This window comes from Aulostomus chinensis, chromosome 14 (assembly GCF_037954235.1).
Source record: "Aulostomus chinensis isolate RoL2024-O1b breed Wild chromosome 14, RoL_Achi_v1.0, whole genome shotgun sequence".
In the NCBI taxonomy this organism is placed as follows: Eukaryota; Metazoa; Chordata; class Actinopteri; order Syngnathiformes; family Aulostomidae; genus Aulostomus; species Aulostomus chinensis.
The window spans coordinates 14,043,056-14,057,648 of record NC_141333.1 but is presented as its reverse complement, the minus strand read 5'-3'; the positions used below and the strand labels follow the sequence as shown (position 1 = coordinate 14,057,648).

General features: G+C 42.5%; 1 protein-coding gene across 5 annotated transcripts in view; it reads left to right on the top strand.

Annotated features, from left to right (window-relative positions):
* cep350 (centrosomal protein 350) overlaps positions 1-13,820 on the top strand; it is a 29,952-nt gene extending 16,132 nt beyond the window's left edge. For 4 of the 5 annotated variants that reach the window (XM_086223827.1, XM_086223824.1, XM_086223826.1 and 1 more), the window contains 16 exons: positions 31-245; positions 386-658; positions 837-986; positions 1,151-1,311; positions 2,811-2,933; positions 4,641-4,870; positions 5,020-5,219; positions 5,471-5,603; positions 6,177-6,337; positions 6,563-6,696; positions 6,790-6,851; positions 6,957-8,872; positions 9,758-10,300; positions 10,411-10,557; positions 10,741-10,863; positions 11,372-13,820. In XM_086223827.1, coding sequence (XP_086079953.1) covers positions 31-245; positions 386-658; positions 837-986; positions 1,151-1,311; positions 2,811-2,933; positions 4,641-4,870; positions 5,020-5,219; positions 5,471-5,603; positions 6,177-6,337; positions 6,563-6,696; positions 6,790-6,851; positions 6,957-8,872; positions 9,758-10,300; positions 10,411-10,557; positions 10,741-10,863; positions 11,372-11,530 — 4,730 coding nt within the window. In that variant the 3' untranslated portion in view covers positions 11,531-13,820. The remainder of the gene's footprint in view (positions 1-30; positions 246-385; positions 659-836; positions 987-1,150; positions 1,312-2,810; positions 2,934-4,640; positions 4,871-5,019; positions 5,220-5,470; positions 5,604-6,176; positions 6,338-6,562; positions 6,697-6,789; positions 6,852-6,956; positions 8,873-9,757; positions 10,301-10,410; positions 10,558-10,740; positions 10,864-11,371) is intronic. The other variant, XM_086223828.1, reaches the window with a different exon arrangement.
* Positions 13,821-14,593: the final 773 nt, after the last annotated feature.

Here is a 14,593-nt window from a genome sequence, read left to right as displayed (position 1 = left end):
ACTGAGTTTGCATCATTTCTGCCTCACCAGGAGAGAGTACATCAATTGCCACAGAATACTCTCTCAAGTTTGATGAGTCCATGACCGAGGATGAGATTGAAGAGCGCTCATTCCGCTCTCTGCTGCCATCTGAGTCACACCGTCGCGAGACTTTGGAGAAGAAGCCACGCCACCACGAGGAATCTGAGGATGATGGGGCCAATCACAACTCAGTGTTGGTCTCTGGGACCCACAATATCTTAAAGGTGAGAGAGCTCAGTCGTACATATGTTTCTCAGTAAACGGTGAATATTACTACTACTTCACTCAAAATAATTTCTTCCAATACAAGCACTAATTACATCTCAACCCAATCATTTGGCCTTGTCCTCTCCTACAACCTCAGAATGGGAGTATGGCCTTCTCGAGTGGACAGGACAGCTTTTCCCAGTTCACTATGGAAATGGTGCGTCAGTACATGAAAGACGATGAGGTAAGACTGCAGCATCAGAGCTCTCTGCTGGGTCTTCGCCAGAAAGCTCTCAAGGAAAAGATCAGAACTGAGCTGGCATGGCTCGAGCACCAGAAGAAGCATCTGAGGGACAAAGGGGAGGATGACAAAATGCCACCTATCAGGAAGAAGCAGAGGGGTCTACTGATGAGACTTCAGCAGGAGCAGGTACTAGGAGGGTAGAAACATAGTAACATTAAGTGTGTAAAGTATTCTTAAACCCACGAAGGGCTGGATCTGTGTGTGATCCCTTCAGCTAGATGGCGATGCTACTTGTGTTACATTAGCATACTGATATCTTGCACGAGTGCACTTATGATTTTGTCTCTGTATGCTGTTTTCTCAGGCTGAGATCAAGCGTCTTCAGGAGGCCAACAAAGCAGCGAGGAAAGAAAGGCAGCTGTTGCTGAAGCAGCAGGAGGAGATTGAGCGAATGAGAAGCTCTACACTGCGACTGAAAGAGCGACTGAAGTCTGCTGGATTTGAAACTCCTTCTGTAAGTATAGCAACAGTTGCTTGTCACCGACAGAGAAAGTTGTAGTATCAGACAGCATAAGAGACAGCATGCATGTAGTAGACTGTGCTGCTATGTACCTCTTCAGGCTTTTTTTAATTGACATTGTTTTTTGTTGTTGTTGTTTTTTTTCATTCCTCATTCAGGAGACTCCAGCGTCAGAAGCTCAAGTGTCTGAGACAGCCTCCTCCAACATGAGACATGCTGATGATATTCGCAGCCCCTCTCCTTCACTCTCCATCTCTGGAAGTGAGACTAGCAGCATCATGCAGAAGCTCAAGAAGATGCGCTCTCACATGGATGAAAAGTAAAAACTTTAATTTATCATTTATTTATGAGATTCCCCCAGGTTATCAATTTACCTAGCCAAATAATGATGTGGAAAATCTTTTTAATGGTTCTTGCTATAGGTTGTCCCTCAGTCTTGCTCCTTTTGTGTTTTGAAATTGTTTGACAGTTGACAGTACCCTGTCTATTTCCACATTCTGTTTTATTTCGGGTCCCTAATCAAGAGTCCTCTAACTGACTACCTGCTAATGCAGACTTTAAACTGTTATCACTTTTTTTTGTTATCTTGCATAACACTGCTGCACCTGAAAGAGGCCTGTAGTAGATTCAGAAAGTAGTTTACATATGTTCGACAGCTCAAAACATTACACGTGCAATATGTGGTGCACTGTGTTCATTAGTAAAAGTAACAGTGCATGTCATTTCCCGTCTGAAGTGCGTTGGATGTGTGGATGTGAAGATAAGCATGCTCCATGTTCCCCCTTTAGACAAGCCAACCATTCACAGTGCTACTTCAACTGCAGTTTTGTAACAATCATATTGGAGCAACATCTTCGTTTTAGGTGATGCCTGTTGGTCTCTGTAGTAGCTGCATGTGTCTGTAGTTCTTTATAAGTTCTGAGAACTCTGAGGTTTTTGGCTTGGCTAACAGATTTGGTAAGGTGATTGTACAGCATCTCATACCTCCAACAAGTGGCTTTATTGTTCTGGAAGCAGGATTTAAATCTTGGCCATAAATTACAGACCAGTCCTCCCATGGAGGCTTTTTTTTTTTTTTTTTTTTAGTTTCAGATTTATTCAGTAAGTTTTACTGGCTACACAAATACTAATTTCCCAATGAGCTGCTCACGTGTAGTCATGAATTTGGATTGATTTTTAAGTTTAAAACCTGCAAAGTTAGGTTTCGATCTGTAGAAAAGAAGAACAATAACAAAGATCATGGCGGTCTAACAAAAACATATTTGTGTCTCATCCTGCATTTGTTTGTTACTCTTGCTTTCCATAATCCTTTTAAATCAACTATCAACAGTCCCCTCCCACCCACTGTTACTAATCAAACATTTTAATGTATATTAGAATTGAAAACACACGCTTGAAAATATTTAATCACTATACCTAACACTGTAATCGTCATAAATACTTGTTTAAGAATCAAGGTGACAAACAAACTCACCATTTATCCCTCTCATTAGCCGGCTTGGCAGTGATCATATTCCCACCCAGCACACTGGCTAGCGTAAGACGCACTCATAAGATTAATGTTCATGAAATAACCACTATAATTAAAGCATGTACCAAAACATGGTCAATGATCCGTAACCGTTTCCCAGCAGAAACTCGACAGACTGATTCCATGGCTCATATCACTCTTCTCTCTCCCTTTCTCTCTACGTGTTATTACCCTCTCCGTCTTGTGTTTTTAATGTGTTTCTTTTCCCCCTTCATGTTTTGTGTTGTACATTTCCGCACCTACGTTTGTGTTTTTCTTTGACTGTACTGCGTGTTTATGTGTTGTAGACACTGCTCCCCTGTCCACTACTTCTTCTCTGTATTCACGGCCCAGCACTGGGCCTCCCTCAGTCTCTGTCTTCCCCACCTTCACCCTAAATTCCAGCTCTTTATCTACAACCAGTTGGTCAGGTATTGTATAAAACTCTCTAACTCTTCCGTCGCACCCACACTTGAGCCTGCCCCCCCCCCCCCCCAAACCCCACCTCCCCGCCCCATGGAACATGCTTGTGTTCATCCACTGGCACTGGGACATTGCAGGGGTGGGATGGTGAATGATGACTGGGATGTTTCGATTTGGTTCTCTGTTCTTTGAGGTCTTCGGGGTTTTTATCTGCAGGAGGGAATTGGGGGAGGGAGGAGTCTAAGCTTGAAAGCATCCAAGGAAAGCAGCCCTGCTGAAATAAACTCACCCTTTGACAACTTCACTTTTACCTCTAAAATTAGTTTTTAAATTTGTATTCAATGTTTTTGGACACTAAATAATGTGTCCTGTGTGCGTGCGTGCGTGCGTTTGTGCGTTTATATTTCTAGCCAAGCACTCTGGCAGTGTAGCCCTTTCAAACACAAAGTGGATGCATTGGAGGTGACTAAATTGTGAAGGTCAAAGGTCAAGTTTATTTTAATAATAGCCTTCCTTGTCAGAAGGGAATGACTGAGTCTCTATACTGTGATTTCACTCATTTCTCTGGTGTTTAATTTGTGACCCTCCACTCTTTCTTTCCTACATGTGGGAGCGAATGCTTGAATTGCAATGCATCTGTCTTCAATGTCTTCATAGTCGCACTGTGGCTGCTCAGCTCCAGCCTAGTCAGTGGTAACAGATGGTTTAAGTTTAAGATCAACTGTGAAATGGAATAAAATAATTTCTTTTATAGGAATGGACTAGAGATTAAGTGCTGTGTTTCTTTAATTAGTCCAGTAAATCTTAACTAGCTCTCTTTATTAGGTAACTGTTGCAAAGGATGGGTTAATAAGTACAGATAGCCATTGGCTATAATAGGGTTTGGGAAGGCACTAAAAGAACCCCCAGCCTGATTCTTCAGTATCTGATCCGTCATCAGTATACATTAGGACAAGATGGAGTCCTCCAAATTAGATCAAGGCTAAATAATACTGCACTGTAATGGCAGCCAGAGCTGTGGCAGACCACATTACACAACAACTATACCTGACTGCACTAACTGCTCTTTGTTTTGATGGGTATCTATAGAGAGATATACATAATTGTAACCCAAAATTGCTTGCCAGACTTTGCCTGGAGTTAATGATATTTTAGTCTGCAGCTGTTGGGTGTTTGTCAAGGATTACAGTAACTAGAGGAGTTTATAGTTAAGAGAAATGCTAAAAACAGGTATATATTTTATAGTGTGTTTGTTTGTGTGAGAGAGGGAGAGACGCAGCATCTAATCAACATGTAACCCCTTCGTCTTTGTTTGCATGGATTTGACATTTTATTTTCCTGCTGTTCTTCATGATGACACTTCATCACCGTTTTGTATGAAGGGTGCCTGTACAGTTATATTTTGGAGAGAGAAAAAAATCCAGCTAATGAAATAAGCATGTTTGGGGTGTGTATGTGTGCTAGAGGTCTGAGGTGAGTTTGCTGTGAAATAAGAAAATTGTGTCTCTCCTGGACATTTAGGGTCTGCTTGCTTCTTTCACGTTTGATCTTTTGCTCTTTATGCTAAATGTTTTTGTTCTACTTCTTTCTCCTATGCCACTGCTACCACCCATCTTCTTATCTTTACCCTCCTTCATTTATCTTTCATCTCCTCTTTTACACCTTCCTCCTTTCGCCATTCGTCTCTGCCTTTATTCTAACCATCCACCTCCCAGGTTCCTAACTAAGCGAGAGCAGCAGCTGATGCAGCGTCGTCGCCATGCTGAGGAGCTGCTGCAGTGGAAACAGCGGCTGGACCAAGAGGAGGCTGAGGTCCGTAGGATTGAAAAGGAGGCCCTTGCTGGGTGGGACAGGGACATGCCAGAGAGGCAGAAGGAGATCTCTGATGTCAGCCCCTGCTCCAGTCGCCTTCAAAGCTCAGAGCCAATAACTGACAGCGAGAAAGGTTTGGCTAGAGTTTTTGGTTTTTTTTGTCAAAAGAAAAATTTAATAGATTATTGAAATGTAGTGTAGTAGTAGGATATAATTTATGTTTTTGAATAAGTCCCAATCAACCCTGCAAAAAATGTTTTTTTTTTTTTTTAAAATTTTTAGATTATGTGAGTGAGGGCGACTGTTTCTCAGCAACGCCAGAGTCCAGCGTACACACAGAAGGTCAAGTGTCCCAGCAAGCAAGAAGCCCACCATCAGAACAACTGGAATCAGTTCCTGAAGCACCTTTGACCTCCATCCAGAGCAGCCCTGCACATTACACCCAGGACTTCACTTCAGCTGCTACCCCACTCAGCAGACAGGTGAGCACAACTGCTTTTATTATTATTAATTTCTGCGTTTAAACTCATCTTGTTAGTTGTAGTACTATTAGAGATTGTGTGTGTATATCTACTATGAAATTGACTTATCAAAGACAGAGGTGTACAGTACATGTACCCCATTAACCTATATTAAAGTATACCTTTTGCAGTCAGTCCACCTGGCAGCATTATCAACCTGTCCTGAGGTGATATCCTTTCCTCCTTCTCATCCTCCCGTTTCCTCTTTCCAGTCGTCTGCCTTCAAAGGCAGCCACAGCCCTGCTCCCTCTCCCTCTGATGGCAGCAGCAAAACCAAGATGCAGCTTCGCTCCTCTTCCCAGATCCACCAGGCCCAAACTGACACCCCCTTGGTCACACAGACTGGTGAGTTTCTCGGAACTGTACCTCACACTTGCATGGAGGCAATGTTTATGTTCCATATTTAAATCGTACAGTGGTTTGTTATTGTAAGCGGGAAAGTACAGCCGACAGATTGGATATAATAAAACTGTAGCTGGCATGGATAATGTGATGCTGCCAGGAATGCATTAAAGCACTTCCTGATACCTACCCTTTTTCACTCGGAGGACAGAACACTGCATTGCACTTAGTATCACCCCAGCAGAAATAATTTTGCTGCCCTGGTACAGAAGCTGACTCGTTAAATCATCTACAGATCACTCTTGCATACAAAACAAATAGCTTTAAACTCGCTAATTCTCTCCGCAATTCTAATATTTGCTGTGCTAAAAAAAAAACAAAAAACGCTTTGTTTGTGAAATCAAAGAAACCTGCAAAAACACTGAACATTACACATTATTGGTAAAGAAAATATACAGTAATCCCCAGAGAATTAGGTTTGAGTGGGTACAAAGTTGGATTACCCTTTGCTAATCAGCGAGGTCTGGCACTGCTCTCACATTCTGATTGTGATTTATTATCTAAAATTGCTTTCAGAAACCATTTCAGACCAGAGTGACATAGAGAGCCGTATCAAGGCCCTGAAAGAAGAACTAAGAAAAAGAAAATCTATGGCCTATCAGCTGAAGAAGGAGCAGAAGAAGAGGCACAAGGAGCGGCTGAAGGCTCAAGAGGCCAGCCTACTGAAACAGCTGGAGGTAAATGTCACAGTGTGCTTAATTTATGAGTGTGCACCTTTTTATATAAATCTGAGTTAGATATATCTATATAGATATAGATATATCTATATAGATATAGATATATCTATAGATATAGATATATCTATATAGATATATATATATATATAGATATATATATATATAGATATATATAGATATATATATAGATATATCTTAACTGTCAATATGTCCTTACATTCTCAGAGTTATGACATCTATATTAAGAAAACAAAGGCAGAATTAAACAAAGAGCCGGACTCAGCTCCTGATGCAAAGTCCCAGAATAAAGAGGCCACTTCATTTGCAGAGCAGTTCAAGATCAAGCCACCTGCCCACAGGTACTGAAGATAGTCACCAACATTTGACTGGATTTAACCATTTAAAGACCAAGACGAGACTGGTTTTTGATTCAAATCTTTTTTCTTTTTTAGGTCCGAAACAAGCAAAATTTCGGAATGCAAAAGGACACATAACGATTTTTCATTAGACCACAGTAAGTGATTTTTATTCACATCATCACTAATTAATACTGCCTTTTGTCAGTGCTGTTTTAACAAGAAAATGTTCTAATAAAAACATCACCCTCCTATTTTAACAGGTACCCCTCCTCAGCTAGCTCATTACAGATCTACCTCAATACCAGATGAACTTTCTGAAGAAGACACTCCAACAGTCACTCCAACTCCAGTACATGGCAGTCGAGAGAGTCCCACTTCGGGACTGAAGGCTCATCAATCCACAGAAGGTCTTGTAGGACCTTCCTCTAAGGAAGCTCAGGCACAGGTAGTTGTGTCTGGGGATGAGAACATTGTCTCTGAACAAAGATCCCACATTCAAGAAGAGCTGGAAGTTGAAGTAAGCAATAGGTGTGAGGATCAACAGTCTGAATGTATTCTTAAACTAGAAATGGAGGACCGACTTGATTCTCAAGAAAAGCTGTCTACATATAAGGATTTGTCCTTCTCCATGAGTAAAGAACCTCCCCTAGTTAGCCTTGAACAAGATAAACTCATCAAGACAAGGGATTCATCCGAACGAGAGGAAGATGTACAGTCCACCAATATTGCCTCTAGCAAGTCGCATTCTGCTGCAGTGGACCGCGAAAACTCAAAGCATCCCAGTTTCAGCCACTCAATCAGTGTCCATTCCCACTCATCTGACCCAGATGTCTTCTCTTCGAGAAAGGAAGCACCTTCTAAGGACATCAAGGACTCCTCTTCCATGGCAGATGGTTATAATGATGACTTTGAGGTGTCAGAGGGTTCTTTATCTAGGGAGGAGCAGAGAATGTCCAAGCCTGCCTCTCAGATCTCGGTTTCCCCTATTGAAATCAAGGCCTCAGTAAACGACCTCCCTAGCAGGGCGTTGGACAGCCAAGACGATGAGGTAGAGGAGGAAATAGCTGAGGAGCTAAGTCCGCGTTCAGCCACTAGCGGGGCTAGCCATGAATCGGCTAAACTGCTGGATCTTAATCAACAAACCGAAGACTCCGAGCATGATAGTAAGAGCACTCATTCCAGCCACTCACAACTTGTCTCACCCTTCCAAAAGCCCATTTCTCCTGTCATAGATGAAATGTCACATTTCAACATTGGGGACCGAGTTCTTGTCGGTGGCGTCCAACCTGGAACTCTGAGATTCAAAGGTCCAACCAGCTTTGCCAATGGATTCTGGGCTGGCGTGGAGTTAGACAAGTCTGAAGGGAGCAACAACGGCACATACGATGGAGTGGTGTACTTTGAATGTGATGAATGCCACGGTATCTTTGCTCCTCCTGACAAGATTTCACATTTGCCAGACAAGTTTGAGACCTACGCAGACACCACAGAGGATGAAGACTCATTCTTTGATGATTTGCCAGGTAAAGGAGGGGACAAATGTAGAGCAGATGAGGACAAGTCCCAAAATCAAGGAAACCTGAAGACTAGAAATGAATCAGCCTCTCATAGGAACTCTGGATCTGTAGATGGAAACTTAACAGATGAGTCTGCACACTTGAATCAGCACCTCAAGAGCCAGGAGCCACCAAATTCTAAGACACACCTCAACTCAGAGCATTCTAAACTCTACAAACTTCCAGTTTCTAATGACACGAGCAGAGATGTAATCTTACATTTTGAAGATGCACCAACCTCTCTCCTCATCACTGACTTGGAAAGACTCGGCCAAGAGAAGAAGAGTCAGACAATAACTGAGAGAGAAGATGTGGACTCCAACCACCAGGTCACTGCTGCTGATATTTCCACTGATGTCAGGGATGACAAGCAAGAGCAAAAACTGGACACGTTTGCTGACAAGCTTGTGAACAACTTTCTGAAAGACACTGTGAAGCAACTGGCTCAGATTAAAAAGGCTAAAGAGCAGAAAATTGAAGCTTCCAACCAGATAAACGGAGACTCGTTTGAAAATGACGACGAGGAAGGAATCTCTTCTGTGGAACAGAAAGATGATCTACCCTTCTTTCTGCCTGGAGAGAAAGAAGAACTGTCTTCTCCGGAACTGTGTAACCGACCGGTGAGTCTGTATTTCCGTTTGTCCATTGTGTCACCAAAGAAAGAAAAAATTCATCAAAAAGATTGATCACAACGCGAGAGATGAGTGACCGCACATACAAACAAAGCGTGAGAGAGACGTCAGCTTGACATGTTATTCAAAAAGAGCAGATGAGTAGAGTCACTTATTGACTGATTCTCACAGCCAGGCTTTGACTTGCGAGAGGATTCACTCATAAGGGCACTTTTCAACGCTTTTGCCTTCTGTTTGTCTCTCGGCGGAAGGCCACCCTGAGGCGACAACCACAGCCCGAATAAAAGCATTTTTCCTGATTAGAATCGTATTTCTCAACCGCTAATCATTTATTTTCTGAAAGTCTGTTAACATTTAAGTGGACGCTCCAGAGGCACAGCTGAGCAGCTCAAATGAAAGCGAGATAAGAATGTTTGTGTTAAAGGGCGTTCATGTCCCCTTAGGTACAGTTAGTGGGGACTCTGACTTGACACGCCTGAAGGATATTCGCACAACACACTCCACTTGGCTCTAGACAACTTTTAAGGAATGTTACAATTCTTTACATGTTTCAATTTTGGACGTTTCTTTGTGACATATCAAGTGAGTGACAAACAGGACTTGCTGACTTGCCCTTGAGAACCCTTGCTTTTGGGATGTGTTCAGCCAAAGTCCAAAGTTGTGTTGTCAGAGTGTTGAATTTGCTGCTGTTTGCTGAGAAGCTTTTGTGTCTGAAACATCAGTGAGAAAGAATCCCCATGAAGACTGACTCACAAGTATAAAATCATGATTTATGACTGGATCTGCTCTGTCATACACTGATATAAATGGCTTCCAAACTAAAATTCTAAGTTAGCATGAAACTTATTTTTTCCTGTTTTTCTGTTGCAATAGGAGAGTCCAGTGTTGGGGGCCAGCGGTCAGGAGGAGCTTGCCAAGCGACTAGCAGAGCTAGAACTGAGCCGGGAACTGCTCGATGAGCTCGGTGAGGATCAGGACTGGTTTGATGAGGACTTCGGCCTCAGCTCACGTAGGGAACAGCAGAGACTCAAACAGAAACAAAGAGAGGAGGAGCAAGAGGCAAAGTTGGGTGGAGGACTGGGACGGTCTGGCTCATCAGCTGGAGAAGCCCTGGGGGGCCTCATCTCGTCCCCAGATGGGGACCAGCAGGTGAAGACTCCTCCAAGACCTGCCCTACCTCTCCCTCTGCCCCCTAAATTACCTGAACAGCCTGCCATGGTGGTGCCCCACTCAGCCTCAGAGGTAGAGAAGATGGTCCATGCTGCCATTCAGGAAATCTGGGAGAGCTGTGGTCTGGCAATGGAGGGAACACCAACACTTGCAAAAACCGCCCGACCCAAACCTTCACAACACTATCTGGGTGAAGAGGCCAGCCTCCAGGACCAGGAGGCCCTCTGCATCCGCAGCTACAGAAAGGTGACCGCCAACTCGAATTGGAAGCCAACTGGATGTGTGGCGTAGTCATGAGTGTCGTATTGTCAGGAACATTTAACACTCCTGCATTTGCTCATTCTGTCATTCCACAGGCTGTGTATGACCTGACGTGGGAGATTCTTCAGGAGATCTACGCTGAAGACCCCAATGCTGATCAGCCTCAGTGGGTTAAACCACGCCGGGTCAAGTCCTCCTTCAACCACAGAGTCAAGACACCAGGAGACATCACCAAAATCCAGGTACAGGACAACGAGCCAATCACAACAGAAAAAAGCAAGACTTCCCCACTTGCCATTCACAAGTTAACTTAGAAATCTAATGGAGTGGAGTGTTAAAGTCCTTCACAGTTAAGGATTTATAATCTAACATAGGCTGAATTATTCACATGATGATTTCTGTTTCATTTTTACTGTGTTGACCAGGAATTCATCGCAGCAGAAGTACTGAAACTCTACGGTCTGGCCAACCATCACAATCAGAAGACTGACTGGCAAAAGATGCTCAAATTTGGCCGAAAGAAACGGGATAGAGTGGACCACATACTGGTAAGCACTCAGAGCAGCTCACACTGTTGGGTCCCATGTTTTGTACTGAAGGTTATAAGCCACCTTTCACAAAATGACTCCTGTTATTTCACTGGACTACAGTCAATTAAAAGCACACCGGCGCCTGTCGATTTCCTCCTTATTCAGGGTGTGGAGGAACTTTGTGTGACACCTCCAACCAAGAAGGCGTTAACACCAGCAGCGCTCCTGTTTGCTCTCTTTTCAACAGTTACATGAAGTCTTTTTTATTTTTAACTTCTACAGTTAAGGCCTTTAGTTACGATTAAATGCTTTCTCCATATCACCTCCTTGCATCGTTGCAGACCAGTACAATGAGGAGGCTGTGATTAATTGTCTATTCACCTGCTACTGAAGACCCTACAGGAAAAACCTGTCAATCTGTAGATGAAGCCTCCACAGCCTGAACATCATGACATTTTCTATTTCCGTCTTTACCATGTGAGCAACTCAGTAAGTAACTTGTCTTCGGGTTCGTTCCCCCCGCCAGGTACAAGAACTGCACGAGGAGGAGGTCGAGTGGGTCAACTACGACGAAGATGAGCTGTTCGTCAAGATGCAGCTGGCAGACAGCATCTTCGACGCGTTGCTGAAGGACACTGTGAATGTTCTGAGTGTGATCTCTGACAAAAGAGACCACCCCTCCTGACATCCGCCTGCTGAGGTGAAAAAACAAAAGCCTCTCGCTCAATCCTGGTCTTTCCTCACCTCCTCCGGACAACCCGCCGCTCAGTCTTCCATCAGCTGATGTGCCAACCCTCAGATGCCTTCAGTCCCAGCATTACCGCTCATCAGCAACTCCCACTGGTCTCTGGCATTCATTTACTGATTTTTCTCTCGGCTAATTGTAGCATTCTTTAATCCTACATTTTACATGCAGATCAGTTTCTGAGCAATCCCATCTTCTTTAACCTGTAATCCCATCCAGCCTCCACTCGCACACCTCCTGGACTTTGTTGATGTTCTAGTAGGACGGACGGTGCCATTTTGTTTGCATTTAGTCCATCAATGCTGCTAAGTAGATGGTTCCGCATATGAAAACATTAGGAACTTTAATAGGTGATCATATTGTGTATCAAATCTATAAGTAAATAGGCATATGTGTTAGGATAGCACATGAAAACATGCAGTGTAGTCCGCAGGTGTTTGGACAGTGACATGTTATTGCCTTTGTAGTCATCGTCCACTAATGCTCGGGGACTGTAAACTTGCCTTAAATGTAAAAAAGACGACATAAATCCAGCAGACTCTTCATCTCTCCCCGGGGATGCACCACAATCAGTGGTTTTCATTCAGGTGACAGACATAACACTCAAAATTTGGTTGTAAAACTCCCCCGGTTGCTCTGTGAAACACTTCAATTCTCTACAGTTGTATAAAGCTACCCAAGTGTCGGATGTGAGCAACGCCAAAATGTGTCACTGCTCAAGAACATTCAGACTGCACTGTATCCGAATGTCACGGGGATAAGATATCGCTTGAAACCTCATGAATACATTTATTTATTGTGTGAAAATGTTCAGCCAGAGGCGACAAAAACAAAACAAAAAAACCAACAAAAAAAAAACCTTTGGATTGTAAAATTGTCAAATTATATAAAGAAATAATTTTGTTTGAAGCAAATTTTAATGATCTCAATTGTCAAAGCACAACCAGTATTGTTAATGAACAGAGCAATACATTATGTAAAAGACTGCTAATTCATCCAGAAAACAAACTGGGAAAAGTTTTCATATTTAAAAAGTTGTAATGTTGATGGTGAATTCCTGCTGTTCAGAACGATCCGGTGGGTCAACACGGTCACCGTGTCCCTCTTCTGTGCTGTATATTATTATGATGAAGACCGTGTGGACTCGTCTCCAAAAACTTCTCCTACGCGGAGAATATTTGTGAGATGATTTGAGGTTCGTTAGTTTTCGTCTCTGAACCTCACGTCACACCGTGCTTTCGAGGCATAATAACAGTGCATTCATTGTGTCTTCTCCGACACCGCGTACTCAAATACATGATTAGCATGCAGTACACAAGTGGGACACGGAAGGGTTGGCTTGATATTTTGTAATCACTTTAGTACTGAAATGCTGGATTTGAGCCTTGTTTTTCTGAGTCTGCTCACCTTCTAGGACCTGAGGGGGAAAGAAAAAAAACCCACCTGTGGTTGTCTTTTGATGGCGTCTGGTAAAATGACTAGATAGTAACTCTGAACACATGTAGCAAGCAGCGTGGCTACATCCTCCGTACAGGAATCAGCTGCTGGACAACAAAGGTTGTTTGTTTTTTTTTCCCCCCTCAACATTCAGTTCAAGTGCCTCTTTTAAGTTGTACATTTATAACAAATTGTGTTGATATCTGACATGTTTGGACCTCTTTTGAATGTGTCTTCCAACTGCTGTAATTGTGTAAATGATCCTTAAATTATTGTATTTCGTAGTACTTCAGTTTCTGCCTTACTGCACTCTCTGTCAAAGCATACTGTAGTTTGTTTTTCCATTTTCCTGTGCAATGCTAACAACTGACTCACTCTAAAGTCAACAGCTGCTTGACTAGTGTGTGTGTATGTGTGTGTGTGTGTGTACACAGTTCTGTCACGCTATCGATGAACTGCATCAGGAACTGTTAGCGTTGCTGCGATGCAACAAACTGTTCATCCCCTCTGACTGTTCTATACTAAAGTGACCTTAAACCTTTTTTTTTCTAAGTCGATGTATTAACAGTTGCTGCGGTTCTAAGTTATATAATGTAGAAAAAGACCAAAAAAGAACGTTTGATACCAATCTCTCTCTCCATGCTGTATATGTCTGTGGGTAGGAACAAGGCTTTATTGCAAACCCTCTTAGATTGTCCTGTTGAGTTGATTGTATGTGGGTGTTCCCCTTTTTAACTATGCAGTACTTGAGATATATATATATATATATATATATATATATATATATATATATATATATATATATATATATATATATATATATATATATATATATATATATAAAATTAGACCAGCTTGGATTTAAGCTGCAGCCTGTGGATGTACAAACGCTTCAAGAAGCCTGTTTGGTGTGGAGTGAAGCCTAACTTTAATAGTTTATTTGATCCTTGTAATTGAATTTGAAAAGTGGGCACAATGAACCCTGCCAGGCTCGATTCTCATCCTTTGTTAATGAATATTTATAATGTTTTGAGTGGACGCTAAGTGCACTTGAAGACTTGTATAATTATTTTATGGGTGTAAATATACCGTCGATCCCATCTGACCCGCTATTACTGTAAACCCAAAAACATTCTTGTAAAATAGACTGTTAACTTTGCAAATATGTACATAGATTTGATTAAACCAACTTTGGAATTGTAAATAAAGCTTTCATTGTTTCTAAAGGAAATCTGTGGAGATGTGTTGGAATATTAAGAGGGCAAGAGTTACAACGCAGTGTTGTTGCTTCACTTGCTGCAGGCTGAGGAATTTCCTCCCCGGTGCTGACGGTCCAGTCAAATTCCCCATACGGAATCAGAGTCTATTTCTGCTGCCGACTGTAACATATCTGGCAAAAGGACTGTGGGAGTTCTGTGACAATGGTTCGGTTATCCTGGTATCATAACACACACCCTCCACATAGTTGGAATTTTAATCTCATAAGAGTTGACTGAAGACATGACCCAAAATTAAAATACCCTGTGATTACATTCAGACCATGTCTGCAGAGGTGCTTTTGTGGTG